The sequence below is a fragment of the Pongo abelii genome, chromosome 4, assembly GCF_028885655.2.
Source record: "Pongo abelii isolate AG06213 chromosome 4, NHGRI_mPonAbe1-v2.0_pri, whole genome shotgun sequence".
Lineage (NCBI taxonomy): Eukaryota > Metazoa > Chordata > Mammalia > Primates > Hominidae > Pongo > Pongo abelii.
The window spans coordinates 147,145,749-147,168,873 of NC_071989.2; the positions used below are offsets into that span (position 1 = coordinate 147,145,749).

Genomic DNA, 23,125 nt, shown 5'->3' on the forward strand with positions numbered 1-23,125 from the left:
CTAAAAATACAAAAAATTGCAGGGCGCAGTGTCTCATACCTGTAATCCCAGCTACTCTTGAGGCTGAGGCAGGAGAATTGCTTGAACCCGGGAGGTGGAGGTTGCAGTGAGCCGAGATCGTGCCATTGCACTCCAGCCTGGGCGACAGAGCGAGAATCCATCTCAAAAAAAAAAACAACAAAAAACAAAAAAATAATTAGCCAGGCATGGTGGCACATGCCTGTAATCCCAGCTACTCGGGAGGCTGAGGTAAGAAGAATCCCTTGAACCTGGAAGGCGGAGGTTGCAGTGAGCTGAGATCGTGCCATTGCACTCCAGCCTGGGCAACAAGAGCGAAACTCTGTCTCAATAAAAAAAAGAAACCTTCCATTTTGCAGAGAAGTAACTAAGTGAAATGTGAGTTTGATCCCTTGGGAGGGAAAAAAAGTGGAAATGGAAGATGGCAACTTTTTTTCTTTTTTTTTATTTGAGATGGAGTTTTGCTTTTGTTGCCCAGGCTGAAGTGCAGTGGTGTGATCTCAGCTCACCGCAACCTCTGCCTCCTGGGTTCAAGTGATTCTCCTGCCTCAGCCTTCCGAGAGCTGGGATTTACAGGCATGCGCCAACATGCCTGGCTGATTTTGTATTTTTATTAGAGACGGGGTTTCTCCATGTTGGTCAGGCTGGTCTCGAACTCCTGACCTCAGGTGATCCGCCCACCTCAGCCTCCCAGAGTGCTGGGATTATAGGTGTGTGCTACTGTACTCGGCCAGATGACATTTATTTCGGGTCTTTAAGATCAGTGAAAGATATGATGTTTTCTAGTTGCTTTGAGTTTGAGTTAGTCTAAAGCGGTAATTTGCTGTATCTTTTTTTTTTTTTTTTTTTTTTTTGAGATCTCGCCCTGTCGCCCAGGCTGGAGTGGGAGTGCGGTGATGCGATCTCTGTTCACTGCAGCCTCTGCCTCCAGGATTCTAGCGATTCTTCTGCCTCAGCCTTCCGAGTATCTGGGATTACAGGTGCCTGCCACCATGCCCAGCTAGTTTTCTTTTTTTTTTTTTTTTTTTTGAGACGGAGTCTTGCTCTGTCCCCTTGATTGGAGTGCAATGGCGTGATCTCGGCTCACTGCACCCTCCGCCTCCCAGGTTCAAGTGATTCTCCTGCCTCAGCCTCCCAAATAGCTGGGATTACAGGCGCCCGCCACCACACCCAGCTAATTTTCATATTTTTAGTAGAGACGGGGTTTCACCAGGTTGGCCAGGCTGGTCTCAAATTCCTGACCTCAGGTGATCCGCCTGCCTCGGTCTCCCAGAGTGCTGGGATTACAGGTGTGAGCCACCGTGCCCGGCCCCAGCTAGTTTTCTTATTTTTAGTAGAGATGAGGTTTCACCATGTTGGCCAGGCTGGTCTTGAACTCCTGACCTCAAGTGATCCACCAGCCTCTTCCTCCCAAAGGGCTGGGATTATAGGTGAGAGCCACTGTGCCTGGCCATTTTGCTGTATCTCAATTGCATCAGGAAGGGCTCACTTAAATACAGTTCATTTATTAAGTCTGCCTTGCAAAGCAGTGTGCTGTGTGCTGGAGAGATGTTAATGTGTACGCCACCATTGCTAATCCCAGGAAATTTGTGAACTCACGAGATTAGGTTTGGTAAAACAGCTGATAGGTAAGAATTGGCGCTGGGCGCGGTGGCTCATGCCTGTAATCCCAGCACTTTGGGAGGCCGAGGCAGGTGGATCACGAGGTCAAGAGATCGAGACCATCCTGGCCAACATGGTGAAACCCCATCTCTACTAAAAATATAAAAATTAGTTGGGCACGGTGGTGCATGCCTATAGTCCCAGCTACTCAGGAGGCTGAGGCAGGAGAATCATTTGAACCTGGGAGGCAGAGGTTGCAGTGAGCCAAGATCGCGCCACTGCACTCCAGCCTGGCGATAGAGTGAGACTTTGTCTCAAAAAAAAAAAAAAAAAAAAAATTGGCAGTTTATACCCACTTTTTGCTAATCTGTCATGAGAGATGTTTCTTATTTCTTTGTGCATAGAGCCGTTGAGCTAATTCAGTTAAACATGTATAGAGTGTTAGATTAGATGAAAGTTACCACGATCAAAAAACCATGGTGCATGTGCTGGAAAGAGCTCGCAGTTTCATGGGAGACACACATACAGATAATAGTGCTATGTGACAAGTGCTGGGGGAACATGGTATGTTGTGTCTCTTTGTGAGGCAGAGATGACAGATGTCTGAGTCTTGAAGGAAAATCATAGCTTTCCAGTTTGAGAAGACTTGAAGGGTGCTCTGGGCAGAGGAACAGTCTTGTGTATAGATCTGGAGGCATGCAGGTACATTGGGGAATATTTTCTTGGAGTGGAGACAGGTGATAAGGCTGACAGGCTAGAGTAGGCGAGGCTTGCAGGAGTTTTTGGCTTCATCCTGTATGTGGTGGAGAAGCAATACTATGTGTTTTTGTTTTGTTTTTTTTTTTTTTTCAGAGGGAGTGACCCAATGATAATGATAACTGGGGCTCCCTGGAGAATGATTGGAAGTTAGAAGACACCTAGATATTCTCAACCAGAGATAACAGAGCCCTGAGAACAGGAAGGGGGTTAGTAGGGTGAGTGAGGTGTTTACTGAGGTGCGGAGAAGAAAGAAAATGAGGCTAGAGTCTCCTTCTGGGGACCTGGATTGGTGGAACTTTGGTCAGCAGAGAAGGGGAAGCCCACAGTGGGAATACAGTGGAGTATAGAGGGGATGCTTGGTTTGGGGCTCATGGAGTTTGAGGAACTCAGCTCTGCAGTTAAGTGCATGGAGAAGTCCTATACTTGTGAAAATGCAGCTCTGGTGAAGGCATGTCTCATCCCTTCCCACCTTCACTGTGGTAACGGGAAGAGGTGGGGTTTGCTCCTTTACCTTTGTTTTTTAGGGAGCAGAGGGAAGGGGTTGTTGCAGTGTTTCTCAAGTAGTTGTTATGAACTGTAAGAATACAGTGGGTCCAAATATTTTTAAGATAGGAAGAATAAAGCTCAATCCTCCAATGTTTTCTGAATTTCATAGCTTTTCTTTCTTTTTTTTTTTTTTTTTTTTGAGACAGAGTCTCGCTCTGTCGTCCAGGCTGGAGTGCGGTGGCGTGATCTCGGCTCACTGCAAGCTCCTCCTCCCTGGTTCGCGCCATTCTCCTGCCTCAGCCTCCCGAGTAGCTAGGACTACAGGCGCCTGCCATCATGCCTGGCTAATTTTTTGTATTTTTTAGTAGAGACAGGGTTTCACTGTGTTAGCCAGGATGGTCTCGATCTCCTGACCTTGTGATCCGCCTGCCTCGGACTCCCAAAGTGCTGGGATTACAGGCATGAGCCACCGCGCCAGGCTGAATTTCTTAGCTTTTCTTTCAGCTTATTATCTGCCACTTCACTGTGCGTCCTCTATTTTTCACTCACTGTGGTTCCCGGAAGGTCCTGGTGTTTTTTGGCGCCATTGTCCTTCACAACCTGAAACAGCCTCCCTGCCCTCAAACAGTACGTCAGATACTCAGTGAGGCCTTCCTGACTATTTGGGGACTGTGTTTTGGGTGCTCCTGGAGCACTTAGAACATTATACCTTCTATTGTATTGTAACTCTTTTCCTGTATAGACTGTGTAAGCATTTTCCCCCTACTTTTTTGGGGGAAGATCTTCAAACCTACAGAAAAGTTGAAGTACAGTGAGTACTTGATTTACCAGCTGACCATTGTTAACATTTTTCAGATTTTCTCAATTACTGGATAGAAACTTTATTTCGGAGTCATTTGAAAGTAAACTGCAGAGCTCATGGGACTTCCCTCTTTTAGCATGTTATTCTGAAGAATAACGTAGCAGGCCCTGCATAACCCTGACACTGCTGTCACACTCAAGATCTTTTACATTGATACAGTAACATGTAATACCTTTTAAAGAGCAGTCTGAGGGTGGTTAGCATTGGCTCTCCCTGGGAGCTCTTGAGAAATACAGAATCTTAGGCCTTTCCCTAGATATGTTGAATCAGAATCTGTGTTTTAACAAGATCCCCAGAAGTACTGATTTTTTTGTACAGTCCATATTCAGATTCAGATTCTCACAGTTGTTCTAGTGATACCCTTTATGGTTTTTCTTTTTCTTTTTAAAAATCAGGAATCAATAAAAGATCACATATTACATTCGATTGTCATATGTCTTTAGCCTTCATTTCCAGCTTTCCCACTTGGGACAGTGACATTTTTATATAGTTTAGGCCAGTTTTGTAGATGTTCTCCATTTTGGATTTGTCAGATAGGTGTGATGATTTTTTTTGTTGGGTTTTTGAGATCGAGTCTCGCTCTGTCACCCAGGCTAGAGTGCAGTGGAGCGATCTCAGCTCACCTCAACCTCTGCCTCCTGGGTTCAAGCGATTCTCATGCCTCAGTTTCCCAAGTACTGGGACTACAGGTGCACACCACCACACCCAGCTAAGCTTTTTTTTTTAAAGTAGAGATAGGTTTTACCATGTTGGCCAGGGTGGTCTCAAACGCCTAACCTCAAGCAATTTACCCACCTTGTCCTCCCAAAATGCTGGGATTACAGGCATGAGACAACTGTGTCTGTTTTTTTTTTTTTTTTGAGATAGAGTCTTGCTGTGTTGCTTAGGCTGAAGTGCAGTGGTTGTTTGCAGGCACAATCATTGCATGCTAAACTCCTAAACTCCTGGGTACAAGTGGTCCTTCTGCCTGAGCCTCCCCAGTAGCTGGGACTGTTGGTGCAAGTCACTGTGCCTGGCTTGATGATGTTTCTTTCTTAGGGCATTCAGTGGGTCAGGTTGTTCCACTGGTGATGATGCTAAGTTTAAACACTTGGTTAAGTAGCATCTTCCAGATTTCTGTGTTACAAAGACAGAATGGTCTTTTGGTCTCAATAATTAATTGCTACAATGATCTGCTAGCAATTTCCAGTTCATGTAGCATCTAGCAGGATCTGACATCTAGCAGGATCCCAGAACTGATAATTGGTCCGTCATTGATGAATGAATGACTGAATAGGTCATCCAAGATATATACCACAAGTTTTAGAGGCCATTCTTTCTTGTTTTCTTTCTTTTTTTCATTTTTATTTTTGTAGAGACGAGGTCTTCCTATGTTGCCCAGGCTGGTCTGGAACTCTTGGGCTCAAGTGATCCTCCCACCTTGGCCTCGCAAAGTTCTGGGATTACAGGTGTGAGCCACTGAGCCTGGCTCTTTCTTGTTTTCCTGCTCAGTCTGGGTAACTTCTCAGACTCTCTAGTCAAGTCCAGGCATCTTTTTGCGTGGCTTTCCAACAAAAGTACCTCACTCTTCTCCCTGTGGGCTTCTTAGCTGTGTGAAAGGTTTCTCCTCCCTTAGTCCCACTGTGTTTAAATTTTTATTTTTATTTATTATTTTTGGGTTATTATTATTATTTTTCTTTTTGAGATGGAGTCTCACTCTGTCGCCTAGGCTAGAGTGCAGTGGCATGATCTCGGCTCACTGCAACCTCCGCCTCCTGAATTCAAGTGATTCTCCTGCCTCAGCCTCCCGGTATTTTTATTTTATTATTTTATTTTATTTTTTTTGAGACAGAGTTTCGCTCTTGTTGCCCAGGCTGGAGTGCAGTGGTGCGATCTTGGCTCACCGCAGCCTCCGCCTTCTGGGTTCAAGCGATTCTCCTGCCTCAGCCTTCTGAGTTGCTGCGATTACAGGCCTGCACCACCACGCCTGGCTAATTTTGTATTTTTAGTAGAGACAGGGTTTCTCCCTGTTGATCAGCTGGTCTTGAACTCCCGACCTCAGGTGATCCACCCGCCTCAGCCTCCCAAAGTTCTGGGATTACAGGTGTGAGCCACTGCACCCAGCTGCTTATTTTATTTATTATTTATTTATTTATTGAGACGGAGTTTTGGTCTTGTCGCCCAGGCTGGAGTGCAATGGTGTGATCTCGGCTCATTGCAACCTCTGTCTCTTGAGTTCAAGCGATTCTCCTGCCTCAGCCTCCCAAGTAGCTGGGATTACAGGCGCCTGGCTAATTTTTGTAATTTTTAGTAGAGAGGGGGTTTCACCATGTTGGCCAGGCTGGTCATGAACTCCTGACCTCAAGTGATCCGCCTGCCTTGGCTTCCCAAAATGCTGGGATTACAGGCTTGAGCCATCGTGCCCAGTGATATTTTTATTTTTTAAAAAATGATTTTTGGTTCAAGGCAGTCAGTTCAGTCCAATTGTTCTAAAATAAAAATATCTTCTGTATTTTCTTTTTTCTCTTGTGCCTCCAGTCCAGATGCTTGTTTCACATTCTTTGCTTTTTAGACTAGTCATTCAGTCTCATGGAAACAGGGACTTCCTCTGTATCCATTATCAGTTGTTAGGAGGGCTTGATGCAGCTTTCTATTAAACACTCTTCCATTGTTAATGGTCTCAACTATAATACGATGGAAGCTAAGGAAATGAGCATAGATATCCAGTCCATACAGCAAACTGTCACTTCACCTCAGGAGCTTGTTTTGTTTTCCTTCACTTGACCTCCTACTGCTTCTTGCTCTGTTCCAGCCACACTGGCGTTCTTTTTCTGTCAGTCCTTGAAGATGCTGCCTCATCTGTGTTCCCTCTGGCTGGAATGCTCTCTTCCCCCAGATACTCACTTGATTAGTTCTTTCCTGACTTTTAGATTTCAGCTCAAATATTGTCAAGACAGAAAGACATCACCAGGTGCGGTGGCTCACGCCTGTAATCCCAGCACTTTGGGAGGCCGAGGTGGGCGGATCACGAGGTCAGGAGATTGAGACCCTCCTGGCTAACACGGTGAAACCCCGTCTCTACTAAAAATACAAAAAATTAGCCGGGTGTGGTGGTGGGTGCCTGTAGTCCCAGCTACTTGGGAAGCTGAGGCAGAATGGCGTGAACTTGGGAGGCGGAGCTTGCAGTGAGTCGAGATCATGCCACTGCACCCAGCCTGGGCGACAGAGTGAGACTCCGTCTCAAAAAAACAAAACCAAAAAGAAACAAAAAAACAAAAAGACCTTTAAGGACCCTACTTAATTCCATTACCATTATACTGCTTAATTTTCTTCCTAGCTCTGATACTGTCTTCTTTGGTTATTTATGCCATTATTGCAATGAAGGCTTCATGAAGGCAGGGTTCTTTTTTTCTTGTTGACTGCTTTCTGGGATAATGCCTATACAAAGGAGGCACTCATATTTGTGAGTGAAGGCTAAATGGTTGGCTGAATATTGTTTTTTTAGGTTTACTTTTTGTCCTTTGCTTAGTGCCTTTTGTTGTAATCAATGTGTCTCCTGATGCTTGTAGCACAGCAATTCCAATGCTCCCATTGCCTTTGGTGCCCTCAAGAAAAATAAGAAAAGGAGCAAAATAAAAATGATTTAAGTGTTTTATTATTATTTATTTATTTTTGGTATATTTTTGAAACAGGATTTCCCCCATCACTGAGCCTGCCATGTAGTGGCATAATCATGGCTCGCTGCAGCCTTGACCTCTTGGGTTCAAATGATTCTCCCATCTCAGCCTCCTGAGTAGCTAGCTGGGACCACAGGTGTGCGCCACCATGCCCAGCTAATTTTTTTTTTTCTTTTTAAAGATTGTTTTTATAGAGACAAGGTCTCTATGTTGCCCAGACTAGTCTTGAACTCCTGAGCTCAAGTGATCCTCCCGCCTTGGCCTCCCAAAGTTCTGGGATAACAAGTCAGTGTGTCTTAATTATAAGTTACCTTGATTTTTTTGGCAGTTACCAGGAGATTTGAGAGTTGAGGTTCCGAAGGCTGTGTTAAAACTCTGCTTGATGCAGATGCAACCTGGCATACCTGTGACAGCACTGAGTATTCCACAATCTTCTGTCTTGTGCAGTGTGACAGTTAACGTTGCTTCGGGTACTTTTAATTTCTAAATTTCCTGATTTGCATTTAAACGAACCATCCTAACATTTCATTAAGTTAACCTTGCTGTTAAAAAAAAATTGGCATTGAGTAGCATGGTTAAGATAGTCTAAATCTGCCACAATATAATAATGAAAATTAAGGAGCAGACACATTTTAAGCATGATGTGGCCATCCTTTTATAGGTGAATGTTGAACGTCTTTGGAGAAGGTACATAGTTCTTTGCACAAATGAGGCAGTTTGCCAGTTATCAGCCCCCTTGGTTCTGATAGAACTATGCTTTTATTTTCTCCTCATTGCTTCTCAATTTCTCTTTCTGTTGTAGAATGCTAGCCAAATGATTGCATCTCTGCCCCTTTCTGAATTTATAGCAAACTTTTGCTTTATAGCCAGGATTGCCATTTATAAGGTAATGAAGACCAAATAAGTACAGTTTAACTGTTTATTTAGTTCCATTAAGCATGATTCCTCCTGGAAAAACCTAAGGTTGCTGTAATTCATTAAGGTTGGCTAGCTCTAGTAGGTTTTGTAATAGATCTTGCGAAGGAGTGCTCTGTAAGTTAATTGGAAAAGTAGAAACTGCCAAGAGTTTAAAAGTTATTTGTTTAGTTACTCTGAACAATACCATTAATTGCAGAGAACCAGAAGATATGACTAAGATTAAGGCAGGAGCTCTGTCTTGGGAGTCTTGTAAATATTTGCAAATTATGTTGCATAAATTCAGCTCAACTAATACTGTCTGCCCTGCATAAACCTCCCAGCCAGCAACTTAAGGGATATAAAGAAACATAGGCATAGTTATCATCCTTACACTTAAAATATAGCTCTGAAGACCATATGCTAAACCTGAGAAAATTAAGTTTAATAAAACAATTCAATGGCTGTTGAATGACAAATAAATGAAAAGAGCACTAGAATTTCAGGACTAGAAGGATTTGGAGTATAGAATTCAACTTCTTTCATTTTATAGATGATAAAACCAAGGATCCAGAAAGGTGAAGTGACTTACCGAAAAGTCAGAGAATAAGTGACAGAGCTGGTTCCAGAAGCTGATGTTTCAAGTAGAACACAGTTTTAGATTTTAAGATATTTTTATTTTTTGAAATCCTTTTAGGATTGGGATCGCTAAAAACATGCCTTGGCTGTGTAGCATCATTTCATGATGTTCGGCGTCATTCTTGGCAGGACCCTGCATTCATGAAACTTACGCTGTAATAATGGCATAAATAGTAAACAAAGAAGACGATACGAGCTAAAATAAAATTAAGCAGGGTAATAAGTAATGGAATTAGTAGGATCCTTAGAACGCCTTTCTGTCATGACAGCATTTGAGCTGAAATCTGAAAGTTAGGAAAGAACTCGTCTTCTGAGGGAAGAGAGCATTCCAGGCAGAGGGAACACAGATGAGGCAGTGTCTTTGGAGACTTACAGAAAGAGAAGGCCAGTGTGACTAGAACAGGGCAAGAAGTAAGTGATCAAGTGAAGGAAAAAACAAAAACAAGCTCCTTGGCACTTTTGATTAAAGGTGCTCTACAGGGCAGTCTGCTTGCATTATGGTTATTGAAAGTCTTGAAAATACACTGAGTTCTCAATTTTCAAGTGTTAGTGTGTTTTAAGTTTCTTAATGTCAGTGAGTGATTAGAGAGTCCTTTGCCTTAACTCCTTTAGAAGCAGGGTTAGGGAGGCTGAGTCTGGTGAATTAATTTTTTTTTTTTTTTTTTTTTAGACAGAGTCTCACTCTGTTGCCCAGGCTGGAGTGCAGTGGCAAGATCATGGCTCATTGCAGCCTCCACCTTCTTTGGCTGAAGCAATCCTCCTGCCTCAGCCTCCTGAATAGCTGGGACTATGGGTGCACACCACTACACCTGGCTAATTGTTTTGTTTTTGTTTCGTTTCTGAGACAAAGTCTCATTCTGTCACCCTGGCTGGAGTGCAGTGGTGTGATCCCATCTCACTGCAATCTCTGCCTCTTGGGTTCAAGCGATTCTCGTGCCTCAGCCTCCCGAGTAGCTAGGATCACAGGCATGTGCCACCATGCCTGGCTAATTTTGTATTTTTAGTAGAGACAGGGTTTTGCCATGTTGGCCAGGCTGGTCTGGAGATCCCAACCTCAGGTGATCTGCCCACCTCAGCCTACCAAAGTGCTGGGATTTCAGGCATGAGCTACCGCGCCTGGCCTGTTTTTTATTTTCAAATTATTTGTAGAGACGAGGTCTCGCTATGTTGCCCAGGCTGGTCTTGAACTCCAGAGTTCAAGCGATTTTTCCCATCATGGCCTTCCAAAGTGCTGGGATTACAGGTGGGAGCCACCACACCTCGCTTTTTTTCTAATATTAAATAATTTATTTTTGCACAGTAAGACTTCTTGGAAGTTGTCACTAACACTAATGTTGGGAGATTCCATGTAAAAATCTGCATCCCTGCCCTCTCTTGAAAAGTCAGATGGTCTGGAAACCCTGGATTCATGTGGTAAAGATTGCCTGGAGTTGATGAACAAGTGGGCACAAGCTTTCTGATTTTGAAGTCCTGGCTCCTCCTAGTGGTCCCTATCCCCAGCCTGGAGAGGCCAGGTGTCATTTGCGATTCATTATTGTGCTGTTGTGCGTATTGTGCTGTTGTACCACCTTTTTTTTTTTTTTTTTTTTTTTTGAGACGGAGTCTCGCTCTGTCGCCCAGGGTGGAGTGCAGTGGCGCAATCTCGGCTCACTGCAAGCTCTGCCTCCCGGGTTCACGCCATTCTCCTGCCTCAGCCTCCCGAGTAGCTGGGACTACAGGTGCCCACCACCGCGCCCAACTAATTTTTTGTATTTTTAGTAGAGACGGGGTTTCACCATGGTCTCGATCTCCTGACCTCGTGATCCGCCCGCCTCGGCCTCCCAAAGTGCTGGGATTACAGGCATGAGCCACTGCGCCTGGCCTGTGCCACCTTTTTTAAGTTAAGAAGTAAGTGAAATTATTTGTACTCCAAAGTATCAAAATTAGGAAAACAAAAGACCAAGAATGTTTTTTATTCAAGAAAAAAAATGAAAGTTTTTTTTTTGAGAAAGTGAAATAGTTATATGTTGTACTTGTTTAATAATTAAACACAAATGTGACCACATATACCTAAATGTCTGCTTGCAGCTAGCTTCACTTAAGTTTCCTCTTGGCTCTCTCCCTTTACAACCCTGGAAGGTTCTGTGTTTTGTGTTAATGCAGTATCTCTGGAATGCTAGGATATGTAGGATCCATAGGGCAAATAGTTCTTCTGAAATGTCTTATCTGTGACATTTGATGACATTTGCTTGAGCTGTCGTCAAACCTTTAGCCATCTAGAGCATTCCATTTCCTAAGGTTTACTGACTTGGGTTGATCAGTTGAGTGGACAAATAACCTTTAAAAACCAAAGTGTAGGCCTGACATTACATGAATGTAGACAGCAAATTCATCTACCTTCAATGAAACAGATGACTGGGACACAGGCATTCTGTGTTACCAGATTAGGCAAATGCAGGTTCCTTTTAGCACCCCTATCTCTAGTGATTCTAGATTTAATGACAGTATAATGATGAAAATTCAGAAATTTAACATTGATACAATGCTACTATTTAATTCAGTACCCATAGTCAAATTTTGTCAATTGTCTCAATTTTTTTCCCTTTCTCAACACAATTTCAGTCCAGAATCACTGTGTTTAAGTCTCTTTAGCCTCCTTTAATCTGGAATTTTTTTTTTTTTTTTTTGAGACAGAGTCTTGCTCTGTCGCCCAGGCTGGAGTGCAGTGGCGTGATCTCCGCTTACTGCAACCTCCGCCTTCCGGGTTCATGCCATTCTCCTGCCTCAGCCTTCCAAGTAGCTGGGACTACAGGCGCCCGCCACCATGCCCGGCTAATTTTTTTTTTTGTATTTTTAGTAGAGACAGGATTTTACCGTGTTAGGCAGGATGGCCTCAATCTCCTGACCTCATGACCGCCTGCCTCGGCCTTCCAAAGTGCTGGGATTACAGGCGTGAGCCACTGTGCCCGGCCTCTGGAAATGTTTCTTAATCTATCTTTTTTTTTTTTTTTTAAACAGAGTCTTGCTCTGTGGCCTAGGCTGGAGTGCAGTGGCACCATCTCCGCTCACTGCAAGTTCCGCCACCCCAGGTTCATGCCATTCTCCTGCCTCAGCCTCCCGAGTAGCTGGGACTACAGGCGACCGCCACCATGCTCAGCTAATTTTTTTGTATTTTTAGTAGAGACGGGGTTTCACAGTGTTCGCCAGGATGGTTTTGATCTCCTGAACTCGTGATCCTCCTGCCTCGGCCTCCCAAAGTGCTGGGATTACATACGTGAGCCACTGCGCCCGGCTGCTTTGACATTTTTCAAGACTACAGCCAGTTATTTTGTAGACTGTCTCACCCTTTGAATTTGATGTTTCCTCATGACTAGTTGAGGTTATGTAATTTTCAGGCGAAATAACACAAAGGTGATGTTGTATCCTTCTCAGCGCATCGTGTTAGGAGGTACATGGTGTGGGTTTGTGCCCTTATTAGGGATGTTAATTTTGATTACTTGGTTAAGGTGGCATCTCAAGTTTCTGGACTGTGAAGTTACTATTTTCCCCATTTGTTATAAATAAATAATCTGTTGGGAGTTACTATGACACTAGATCACACTACTGAGAAACTGAATGCTAATCTGCTTGGTTAGCATTCTTTGATTCTTGCCTGAAGCAATTAATATTATGGTTCCTGAATGCTGATTTTTCTAAATACATTATTCTTTCTGCATTTATTAGTTTGTTTCCTGTTGTTTGGAAGAACTTTTCCTTCTTTATTCATATTAGCATGGACTCACGCATTATTCAATCGATCATACTTTGTTTTATCTAATCTCCACTAAAGCTCTCTGAAGAAGGCAGTGGTTGGTAGTCTTTTATGAGAGATCTAGTTCAAAGTTATGTTTTTTTTTGAGATGGAATCTTGCTCTGTTGCCTAGGCTGGAGTGCAGTGGCATGATCTCGGGTCATAGCAACCTCTGCCTCCCGGGTTCAAGCGATTCTCCTGCCTCAGCCTCCCGAGTAGCTGGGATTACAGGCGTGCACCACCAGCCTGGCTAATTTTGTATTTTTAGTAGAGACAGGGTTTATCCGTGTTGGTCAGGCTGTTGTCGAACTCCCAACCTCAGATGATCTGCCCGCCTTGGCTTCCCAAAGTGCTGGGATTACAGGAGTGAGCCACCACGCCCAGCCTTTAAGCTTTTAAATGTCTACCAGCAGTTTGTTGTCTAGAAAGTTTATATTAGTGTTTACCTCAACTTCATGCCTTTTCTTTTTTTTCTTTAATAATTGAAGGTACTACTTTTAGAAGAAAAGACTAACTGCTTGTTATTTTCGTTGATGTTTTCTCCCTATTCTTAAAGCCGCTGTCTGACAGATGTTTCCCTTGGCACTGATACAGTGATATTTGACTAAGTGTGATTTGAAATTTCTTCTGGTTATGAGTGGTAATAGCTGTGGGTGCAGAGGGCAGCTGATTTAAACATTATGTTTTAATAGAATAAGACAAGTCCTTCTCTAGGAATCCATCAAAAAATGAAGTGAGGCATACCTTTTAGATACTGCTATACCATAAATGTTGTGGAGTAGGAAAAATCAGGATCTTCTGTATTCATTTTTGAAGCAATGTCTTTGAAAGTAGCTTTTGGCTGGGCGCAGTAGCTCACGCCTATAATCCCAGCACTTTGGGAGGCCGAGACAGGTGGATCATGAGGTCAGGAGATCGAGACCATCCTATCCTGGCTAACACGGTGAAACCCCGTCTCTACTAAAAATGCAAAAAAAGGGCGTGGTGGCGGGCGCCTGTAGTCACAGCCACTTGGGAGGCTGAGGCCGGAGAATGGCGTGAACCCAGGAGGCGGAGCTTGCAGTGAGCTGAGATCTCACCACTGCCCTCCAGCCTGGGCGAAAGAGCGAGACTCCGTCTCAAAAAAAAAAAAAAAAAAAAAAAAAGAAAGTAGCATTCATTCACTGTGGCTTTTCATCTTGTTTCTAAAGGTGGGGCAGGTAAAGTGAGTAGGAACTGAGGTAGGAAGTCTTGGTGCTAGAGAAGCCCAAAGGGAAATGTTCTGTGTGTTTGGGAATGCCCTCTTGTAGTACCCCTACTATTTGTAAGCCTGAAATCATTAAATATTAAGAGGTTGTAAGGTTTACTGGGTCTTCATGTGCAGGCTAGTTAGAATTTTTTCATCTGTAGTGAATATAGCTTTCCTGATGCAAAAGTCCCAAAGTAGGAGAAGATTTGTTACATATTTCATGTTTGTGTTTGATGTTTGCCTGACTGACTTTTTGTTTCTTATTTAGAAATGACTGCTGTCCACGCTGGCAACATAAACTTCAAGTGGGATCCCAAAAGTCTAGAGATCAGGACTCTGGCAGTTGAGAGACTGTTGGAGCCTCTTGTTACACAGGTAAGAATCTGAAAACACAAATACATTGTAACATGGTTCTATAGCACAGGCGTGGGTAACAACCATAAGAGCAAGGTTATTTAGTTCAAAGCCTTAATTCTAGTACTTGAGTTTAGGTGACAGTTCTTAGATGATTTGAATATTGATGCATGGGTTTAGTTAACCCTTGAGAACGCTGCTGCTGTCTTTTTCTTCAGTCTTATTGCTAGTAACTGGGGTCCGTGGTATGTAGTGCAACTTTGCAAATGTTTGTGCTTTCCAGATACTTCACCTTTCTTTAGAGGGGAAACCCAAGAAAGGTGGAATCTGGATCCTTGATTGTTAAGGTCTCTCACTCTGCTTAACACACCTTTCATTGTGTGGGATTAATTAGCGGTAATTCAACTTGAGGGTTTAGGTTTGGTATGCTACAAATGTCACAATGTTAGGGGAGTTCATAAACTGTTAGCAACTAGCTGTGTACTTTTAGTGTTTTGCAATAGTGTGTCTATTGTTTGTATGTGAGAGATTCAGAGAGAGAGAGAGAGAGAAAATGAGTCTTGTTTGGCAAATTTACACTATAACATATCTTAATCATCTTTAACCTATAGATCATCTGGTATTATGTGTATTAATGATGGTAATATTCTAGGACATAAAGCGTCATCACTGTAGGCTTCTTTGGGCAATCATTCCTTTATTGGGACCTTTACTAATTAGTTGCTGAGATTTGTGTGAATAAACTGAAAAGACTTCAGAAGCAAATTATCTTAAAACGTTTTGCAAAGTTTGAAAACAGTGGCAGTGTGATCTCCAGATAAAGCTAAGTTCATTGTTAACCTCTTTCTGGAACATCTTGGTGACATATAGTAGAGACATCTAACTTGTCTCTAATCATTTTTTAATTCGTAAAATCAAACTAAAAACCTAATGATCATATTTGAGAAATTAAAATATGTGTTAAATAATTCTATACACATTGAGAAAGCTGAATTATTTTGGAAATTAAATATAGCATCATTGCTGTATATCTTAAATATGGGGAATTGTATGTTAATGTTCAGTGGAATCTCGTGATTTTTTTAAAGAATAACTTAATCTTGCTATCTTTAAAGATATTAGTTTGTCATTTTAATTGACTCCAGTTTAATGTTAAACATGAAACTTTTAGGTTACAACCCTGGTAAACACCAATAGTAAGGGGCCCTCTAATAAGAAGAGAGGTCGTTCTAAGAAGGCCCATGTTTTGGCTGCATCTGTTGAACAAGCAACTGAGAATTTCTTGGAGAAGGGGGATAAAATTGCGAAGGAGAGCCAGTTTCTCAAGGAGGAGCTTGTGGCTGCTGTAGAAGATGTTCGAAAACAAGGTAGGTCTTTACTGCTTTTTAGGTAAAGAGAGGCAGGCCTTTCTAGAAAATCAGTGTTTGAAGATTTTTTTTGTGGTCAGTGTTCTCATTCTTATGCTTGCCAGTTGCTCAGTAACTTACTTAGTTATTGGAGATATATTAAGTTGGACTGGCTCATATTTTAATTCTCATTCTTATGCTTGCCAATTGCTCAGTAACTTAGTTATTGGAGATGTATTAAGTTGGACTGGCTCATTGTAATCATGAGAGATGCTTGCAGAGGGACATCTGGAGAATCTGAATCCACTTCTCTTGGGTATTTCAAGTAATAGTTAAGTCTTAGCAATGTTGTGACACAATTTGATAGGAAACAAATGGGACCGAAGTTTACTTTTCATCCTATGTAATACTTATTTTTAGTTCATGCTGAAGAGATGGGTGTGATAAAATGGAAAAATATCTACCTACTCTGAAAATACTCTAGAAATTGTCCTATTGTGTCAGAATAGTATGTTAAATCAGCCGTGCATATTTGCACTGGTTGGAGTTTGACATAAATAAATCTGGGCATAAAGGAATCTTGTTTTGGGAAACTCAGAATTGATAAAAAGTAAAATGGTAATCCACTGTTTGCTAATAATTAATGCTAGAAAAATTGTCCTTATTATGTTACAAATGTGGAAGGAAGACTTTGAATACGGAAGATAAACTTCTTGAAACCTGCAGTTTTTATTTTTAGTAGAGATGGGGTTTCACTAGTTGTCCAGGCTGGTCTCAAACTCCCAAGCTCAAACAATCTGCCTGCCTCGGCCTGCCAAAGTGCTGGGATTGCAGGCATGAGCCACAGCGCCCGACCTTGAAACCTGTAGTTGTGTGTTAGGTTTCTGTTCCAGTCGGAGAATTTCAACAATGATGTAGTTTTTTTAGGTTATTGGATATCAGCTAAGGTAAATCGAGCCCTGCTATTCACAGGTGCTTTACTAGCCCTTAGGATAACTTCATAGATCTTTCATGCCTGATGGTAGATTGCATAGTCCAGAGTCTTATGTCAAATTCATCCCTGTGGCAGTACCCAAAAATGGGCTGTGCCTTAGATGGAGATGACATCTCCAATTGTTTTCTGAATTTGTGAACAAATAACCTTCAATGGTAAATATTTTTTCAGTTTTCAGGCTGAAGATAAATATTTATAACACTGAAAATGATGAAATTATTAGAATTCCACAGTACTAATTAGGCAGGTATATTAGTTTCCTAGGGCTTCTATAACATAAATTATTACAAGCTTGATGGCTTAGAATAATAGAAATTTATTCTCTCATCATTCTGAAGGCCAGAAATCTGAAATCAAGGTGTTGGCAGGCTTGATTCCTTGTTGGGACTTAGGAAGAATCTGTGCATGCCTCTTTCCTAGCTTCTGGTGGTTGCCAGCAATCCTTAGCATTCCTTGGCTTGTAGACACATTACTCTAGTCTCTGCCTTTGTTATCATATACTTTTCTTTTTTTGTGTCTCTGTGTCCAAGTTTCCCTCTTCTTATAAGGACATCAAGCATTGAATTAGGGCCCACCTTAATCCAGTATAACCTCATTGTAACTTGATATCATCTGCAAAGACCGTTTCCAAATAAAGTTACATTCACAGGTTCCAGGTGGACGTGAATTTTTAGGCGATGCTATTCAACCCAGTACAGTGGGTTTTGAATTAATTTATTTTAAAGTAGTTTAATGGTCCAGTTCAAGACAGTTTTTGAGCTTGCTGTTGAGGAAATCAGGCTATTACTTAATTGTATTCTGTGGTACATTCTCCTCCCCAGCCCTTCTTGTCTTCTGTAACGAAACTCACAAGTACATTAACAGATGAGTTTGGGCAAGTGTTTACTGGGTCTAGTGACTGATGTTTCTTTTCTTTTCTTTCTTTTTTTGAGTTGGAGTCTTGCTCTGTCTCCCAGGCTGGGATGCAGTGGTGCGACCTTGGCTCACCGCAACCTCCATCTCCTGGGTTCAAGTGATTCTCCTGCCTCAGCTTCCCAAGTAGCTGGGATTACAGGCATATGCCACCACACCCAGCTAATTTTTGTATTTTTAGTATAGTATAGTATAGTATAGTATAGTATAGTATAGTAATAGTATAGTATAGTTATAGTATAGTTATAGTATAATTATAGTATAGTAATAGTATAGTAGAGTATAGTATAGTGTAGAGTATAGTATAGTGTAGAGTATAGTAGAGTAGAGTAGAGTAGAGTAGAGTAGAGTATAGTATAGTATCACCTTGTTGGCAGGCTAGTCTCGAACTCCTGACCTCAAGTGATCTGCTCACCTTGGCCTCCCGAAGTGCTGGGATTACAGGCGTGAGCCACTGCGCCTGGCCACATTTGTTTTCAAAATGTATTTAATTGTTGTAGGTAATTTTAAATTTGACTTTATATGTTTCTTATTTCAGAAGTTTCTCCAGTGCAAATATGTAGCAATCATGGTATAATATACATTCCCTGCTCCCCAAAACCCCCACAATTTTGAATGCATATTTGAATTTTTGTTATTTTTGTTTGTATATGATAATCTTTTATGTGGTTCTGAATCATAAGGACTTTTCTGTCCTAGTCCAGTTTTGCAATTATTTATTATCATGACCTGTCCACCATAATTTGCCTTCTCTTTGGAAAAAAAGAGCCAAAACCAAAATATAACTTCCTCCCATCATCATTATTGCATCAGATATGAAAAGCTGAAATGCCTTGCTTTTTTCTCTTGGCTTACTTTTTTCTTTGGAGAATCTTAATAAATGGGGATAAGATCTCTTTTCTATCATAAATAGAACAAAATACATATTACAAAAATATGAAGCACAGATTGCTTAATCAATTGAGACTTGTTGGTTATGTCGTTGAAGCCATTTACTCATCATTTGAAACCCTGTAGTGGTGTTAATAGGTCTGCAGATTCTTTGGACACCCCTCTATTAAAAAAAATAGAGCCTAACCCTTAAACATGGGTTGAACTTAGTGATCCCTACAATGACTAGAATGTGGTAGAAGTGGTGCTATTTACTTTGGGAGCAAAGTTATAAAAATGGGGCCGTATCCACTCCACTTTTTCTCATGGATTATTCTGTCTGGGGGAAGCTGGCTGCTATGTCATGAGTGCACTCAGGAGGTCCTGTGGAGAAGAACTGAAGTCTCCAACCATCAGTCAGCACACATTTGTCAAGCATGTGAGTGAACCACCTAGGAAGCAGATCCTCCACCTCCAGTCAAGTTTCAGACAACATCAGTCCTGACCAACCCCAAATCCCTGACCCATAGAAAACTCTGGGAGTTAATAATTGTTTTAAGCTGCCACCTCTTGGAATTTCTTAGGCAGCAAAATAAAATTTATACAAACACTTTTCCCTGCCCTGGCTTCAGTGGTCCTGAGCATTTACGTAAAACCCTGACCTAACTTTTCTGAATTTTTCTGATAAATAAAAATATGCCATCCACTGAAACACTTAATTTTTAAAGGATTTTTAAGATGTCTTTGTTCGGAATCAGTGTTGACGTTGTTTAGGATGGGGGTTGGCAGATTTCTTCTAGAAGGCCAGGTAATAAGTATTTTTGGCTTTTCTGATCATAAGGGCTCTGGGCTGGGTGCGATGGCTGTGGGCTGGGTGCGATGGCTCACGCCTGTAATCCCAGCACTTTGGGAGGCCCAGGTGGGCGGATCACGAGGTCAGGAGATGAAAACTTCCTGGCTAACACAGTGAAACCCCATCTCTACTAAAAATACAAAAAATTAGCCGGGCGTGGTGGTGGGCGCCTGTAGACCCAGCTGAGGCAGGAGAATGGCGTGAGCCCGGGAGGCGGAGCTGGCAGTGAGCCGAGACCATGCCACTGCACTCCAGCCTGGGTGACAGAGCAAGACTCCGTCTCCAAAAAAAAAAAAGGGGGTCTCTCTTGAAACTATTAATATTAAGCTCTGCTGTTGTATTGGGAAGCAGCTATAGACAAGATATAAAGGAATGGGCATGGGGCATGGCTGTGTTCTAACAAAATTTAGAAAAATTACAGGCTGTAGTTTGCTAACCCTAATCTAGGGTTTTCCCAGGCTGTTAAAGATATGAGCTTACTGTCTTCAAAAAGGTAGTTATTTATGTGTTTATTTATTATACTTTTGAGCCAAAAATTAGACCTTCTGTATCTTTGGGTTTGTACATGTCCATTGCTTCCCGTGCAATCATAATAATCAAAAATCGGAATGTACACAGTTTTTGATGTGTAACTTTCTTTTTGTGTTAGACCCTGATTACATGAATAATGAATATGCACATTTGTGAGTATACTAAAATTTCACCATAATGCTGTAAGTGATGTTAAAAAAATTCACGTACATAAAAACTTAGGATCATTTGACTTCAAGGCTAATGAAATGGTCAGGTGAGCCACATGTGGTGGATAGGAGCCAGTCACCAATTGCATGGCTTCCAAAACTCTGTGATCTAAGAGTTTAATTGTACTACTAATCTGCTTAGTTTTTGAGTAGCTACCTTACGTAGGCGGAGGTGTACATATGCCTCTTAGATGTGCTCTTTTCTTATTTTAGGATCCTGTTTACCTCCCATATCCCCCCATCCTGATTAGATCAATCTTACCTTTGTACTTTTTTGTCTTAGCGCTTATCACAGTGGTAATTTAAATTGGTTGCCTTTTCCTCTCCATGCTCCAGCAGTGCAGGTTCTGTGCTGGTCTGGTGACCATTCTCTTTGTATCTGTGATAGTACCTGGTCCATGATAGGCACTTAAATGTTTGAGTAAGATAACTGATTATTCTCCGAGAAGTACAGTAAGAGAAAATGCTCTTTTCTCAAAATTTAAAGTGTGTTTTCCTTTCCAGTGCCAAATGTAAATGCATGGGTAGGGGTGGAGAATCTTATGGTTTTTTTAAAAAATTGAGATATAATTTCACATACCATAAAAATCACCCATTTAAAGTATATAATGCAGTGTTTTTTAGGGTATTCAGAGTTGTACAGCTATCACCATGATCTAATTCCAGGACATTTTTATCATCCCCCCAAAGAAACCTCATACCCATTAGCAGACATTCCCCATACATGTACATTTTAACAGTAGATAAAGAGTAGCAGCTGCCTTGTGGTACATAAATGTATTTTATGAATCCTTGATTAGGGCTCTGACCAGAAAAAGAAGGCTCTTAAGCCGGATAGGGGACTTTCAGGAGACAGAGATGAGAAGACCTAAATGAAGCTTTTTTGAAAAAGGAGAGACATTATGAACAGAGGCCCATTAATGTTAAATTTGAAGTGGAGTGATGAGGAACAGCTTGTTACTAGAACAGTGTTTTATAATCCATTAGCCACAATTTATACTTGGATCTCAAAGGCCAGGATCAGAGTCTTATTGCTACTTCTGTAGCTTCTTCCCTGTAGCTCATGGGCATTTCTGGGTCAGTGAAGGGGGAGAAGACCCAAAGAAACTGAAATCCACCTTTTTGTATTCCTGCACTGCTTCTAATCATATTTTGCTCAGTAAAGGGGCCAAATAGATTATTCGTGCACTGAGCAATAGTACATTTCCTAGGAAGAAGCTTGTGTCAGGGAAATATGAGTGAGGAATGAGCTGGTTGATAGTGTGTGGTCCCTGAGGGGGAGATGATATTCTAGCATATAGGAGGCTGTTTTTCCTGTTTTTTTCCCCCCTAGAGCTTATAATGATACATGAATACGAAAAATAATTAATAGCATGAGTGGCAGAGGAATGGGAGGATAAGCATGGGATTGGGAAAGTTTACTAAAGGTGTTTGAGCTTGCACTGGATCTTGAAAGGTAGAAAAGGAGCAAGAGGAAACTCATCCAGGTAAGAAAAATAGACTGTGCAAGATGGACATGAGGAACAGTGAGGTCCCTGGCTGGAGGTGGGTGCTAGTCATGTTGAGCACTGCTGGCAAGAGAGGTTTTTGTTTTGTTTTGTTTTTTGAGATGGAGTCTTGCTCTGTCGTCCAGGCCGGAATGCAGTGGTGGTATCTCGGCTCGCTGCAACCTTCGCCTCCTGGGTTCAAGCGATTCTCCTGCCTCAGCCTCCCGAGTAGCTGGGACTACAGGCATGTGCCACCACACCTGGCTAATTTTTGTATTTTTAGTAGAGGTGGGGTTTTACCATATTGGCCAGGCTGGTCTCAAACTCCTGACCTCGTGATTCACCCACCTCGGCCTCCCAAAGTGTTAGGATTACAGGCGTGAGCCACTGCACCCGGCAGCAGGAGAGGTTTAATCTAGTTTGGAGCATATTTAGAGGGTGGCTTGGAATGCCGTGTGGCATTACATGGTTCAGGTCCCACATGCTTGAATATATCAAGTGACAGAGGACTCACTCACTACCTCAAGGAGGAACTCTTTCCAGTATTGGTTTGTGTTTATTTTAAAAGCTTTTTTTTCCCCTTAGAAACTGAAATTTGTCTCTTGAATTTTCTTCCTGTTTTAAGAAGTTCCACCATCTGGGCAATACAGAATATGAGGAAAAGTAGAGTTTTTGCAGGGAGATTAGTGTTAGCTGTGTGCAGGAAGGGTTAAAGTGATTGGTAGACAGCCCAGAGGTAGGCCCTAGAGTCTGGAGATGACCATAGTAGTGGGGAGTGAAATGGAGCTGTACAGGAAGGGACTGCTATAACAGAATTGATGGAAAGAGAGAATTGGCCAGTTGTCATGCATGTTAACTGCCAGCAGGGCCTGTGCAAGTAGCTGATCTTTTCAATAGGTGAAACTAAGGGACCTGGTATGTGAAAAGTTGTAGTAATTTATTTTCCTGTGACTTGAGGCATTTAGGGTGGTGTTGAGGCAGTGTGTGCTGCTAAGAACCTGTGTTCTTATAGGTGTAAAATGCTGCCTTTTAAAATGTTTGCATTATTTGCTTGTAATGGATGTTGAACCTTATTTTGTGTTCATTAATCACACGTATTAATGTTTATTAATACATCTGAAACATGGTATTTGTGTGAGTTCCTACGGCAATGATAAGTATTGATAAAGATTACTGCTCCTTTCTCTGTTGATTTGTTGAAGCCCTGTTATTTTTCTTTTTAATTGGAATTCCACCAAGTTTTCAAAAATTGAGACATGGCTCATTGGGCTGGAGATGCTGATCTTTTAGATTTCTCTTTACTAATCTAATGGCATAGCAGAGGTTAAATTACCTTGGAATAGAAAATCAAGAAATGATTGTGTGTGTCTGTAATTTTGATTTTAATGGTAGGACAAGATTATGGTAGTCTGGGAAAGGGTGATTGAGTGCTGCCGAACAGAGCAAGGATTGATTGTAGCTAAGTCTAGTGACTTACTGCCTGCCATTTGGTTTGACCTTCATTTTGTGACTATCATACCACTAACCACAGCCAGTCACCTCTCATGTATGTGTTGTTATTCTCATGGCAAACACCATGAAAACCTGTGGGTAATTCACTGCAGCCTCTTCTTCAATGCTGAAAAAAACATTTTATAGAGACAACTATACATCCTT

General features: G+C 41.8%; 1 protein-coding gene across 3 annotated transcripts in view; it reads left to right on the top strand.

Annotated features, from left to right (window-relative positions):
* CTNNA1 (catenin alpha 1) overlaps window positions 1–23,125 on the top strand; it is a 177,093-nt gene that overhangs the window by 11,761 nt on the left and 142,207 nt on the right. For all 3 annotated transcript variants that reach the window (XM_024246966.2, XM_002815937.5, XM_063724497.1), the window contains exons 2-3: window positions 14,182–14,288; window positions 15,439–15,634. In XM_024246966.2, coding sequence (XP_024102734.1) covers window positions 14,184–14,288; window positions 15,439–15,634 — 301 coding nt within the window. In that variant the 5' untranslated portion in view covers window positions 14,182–14,183. The remainder of the gene's footprint in view (window positions 1–14,181; window positions 14,289–15,438; window positions 15,635–23,125) is intronic.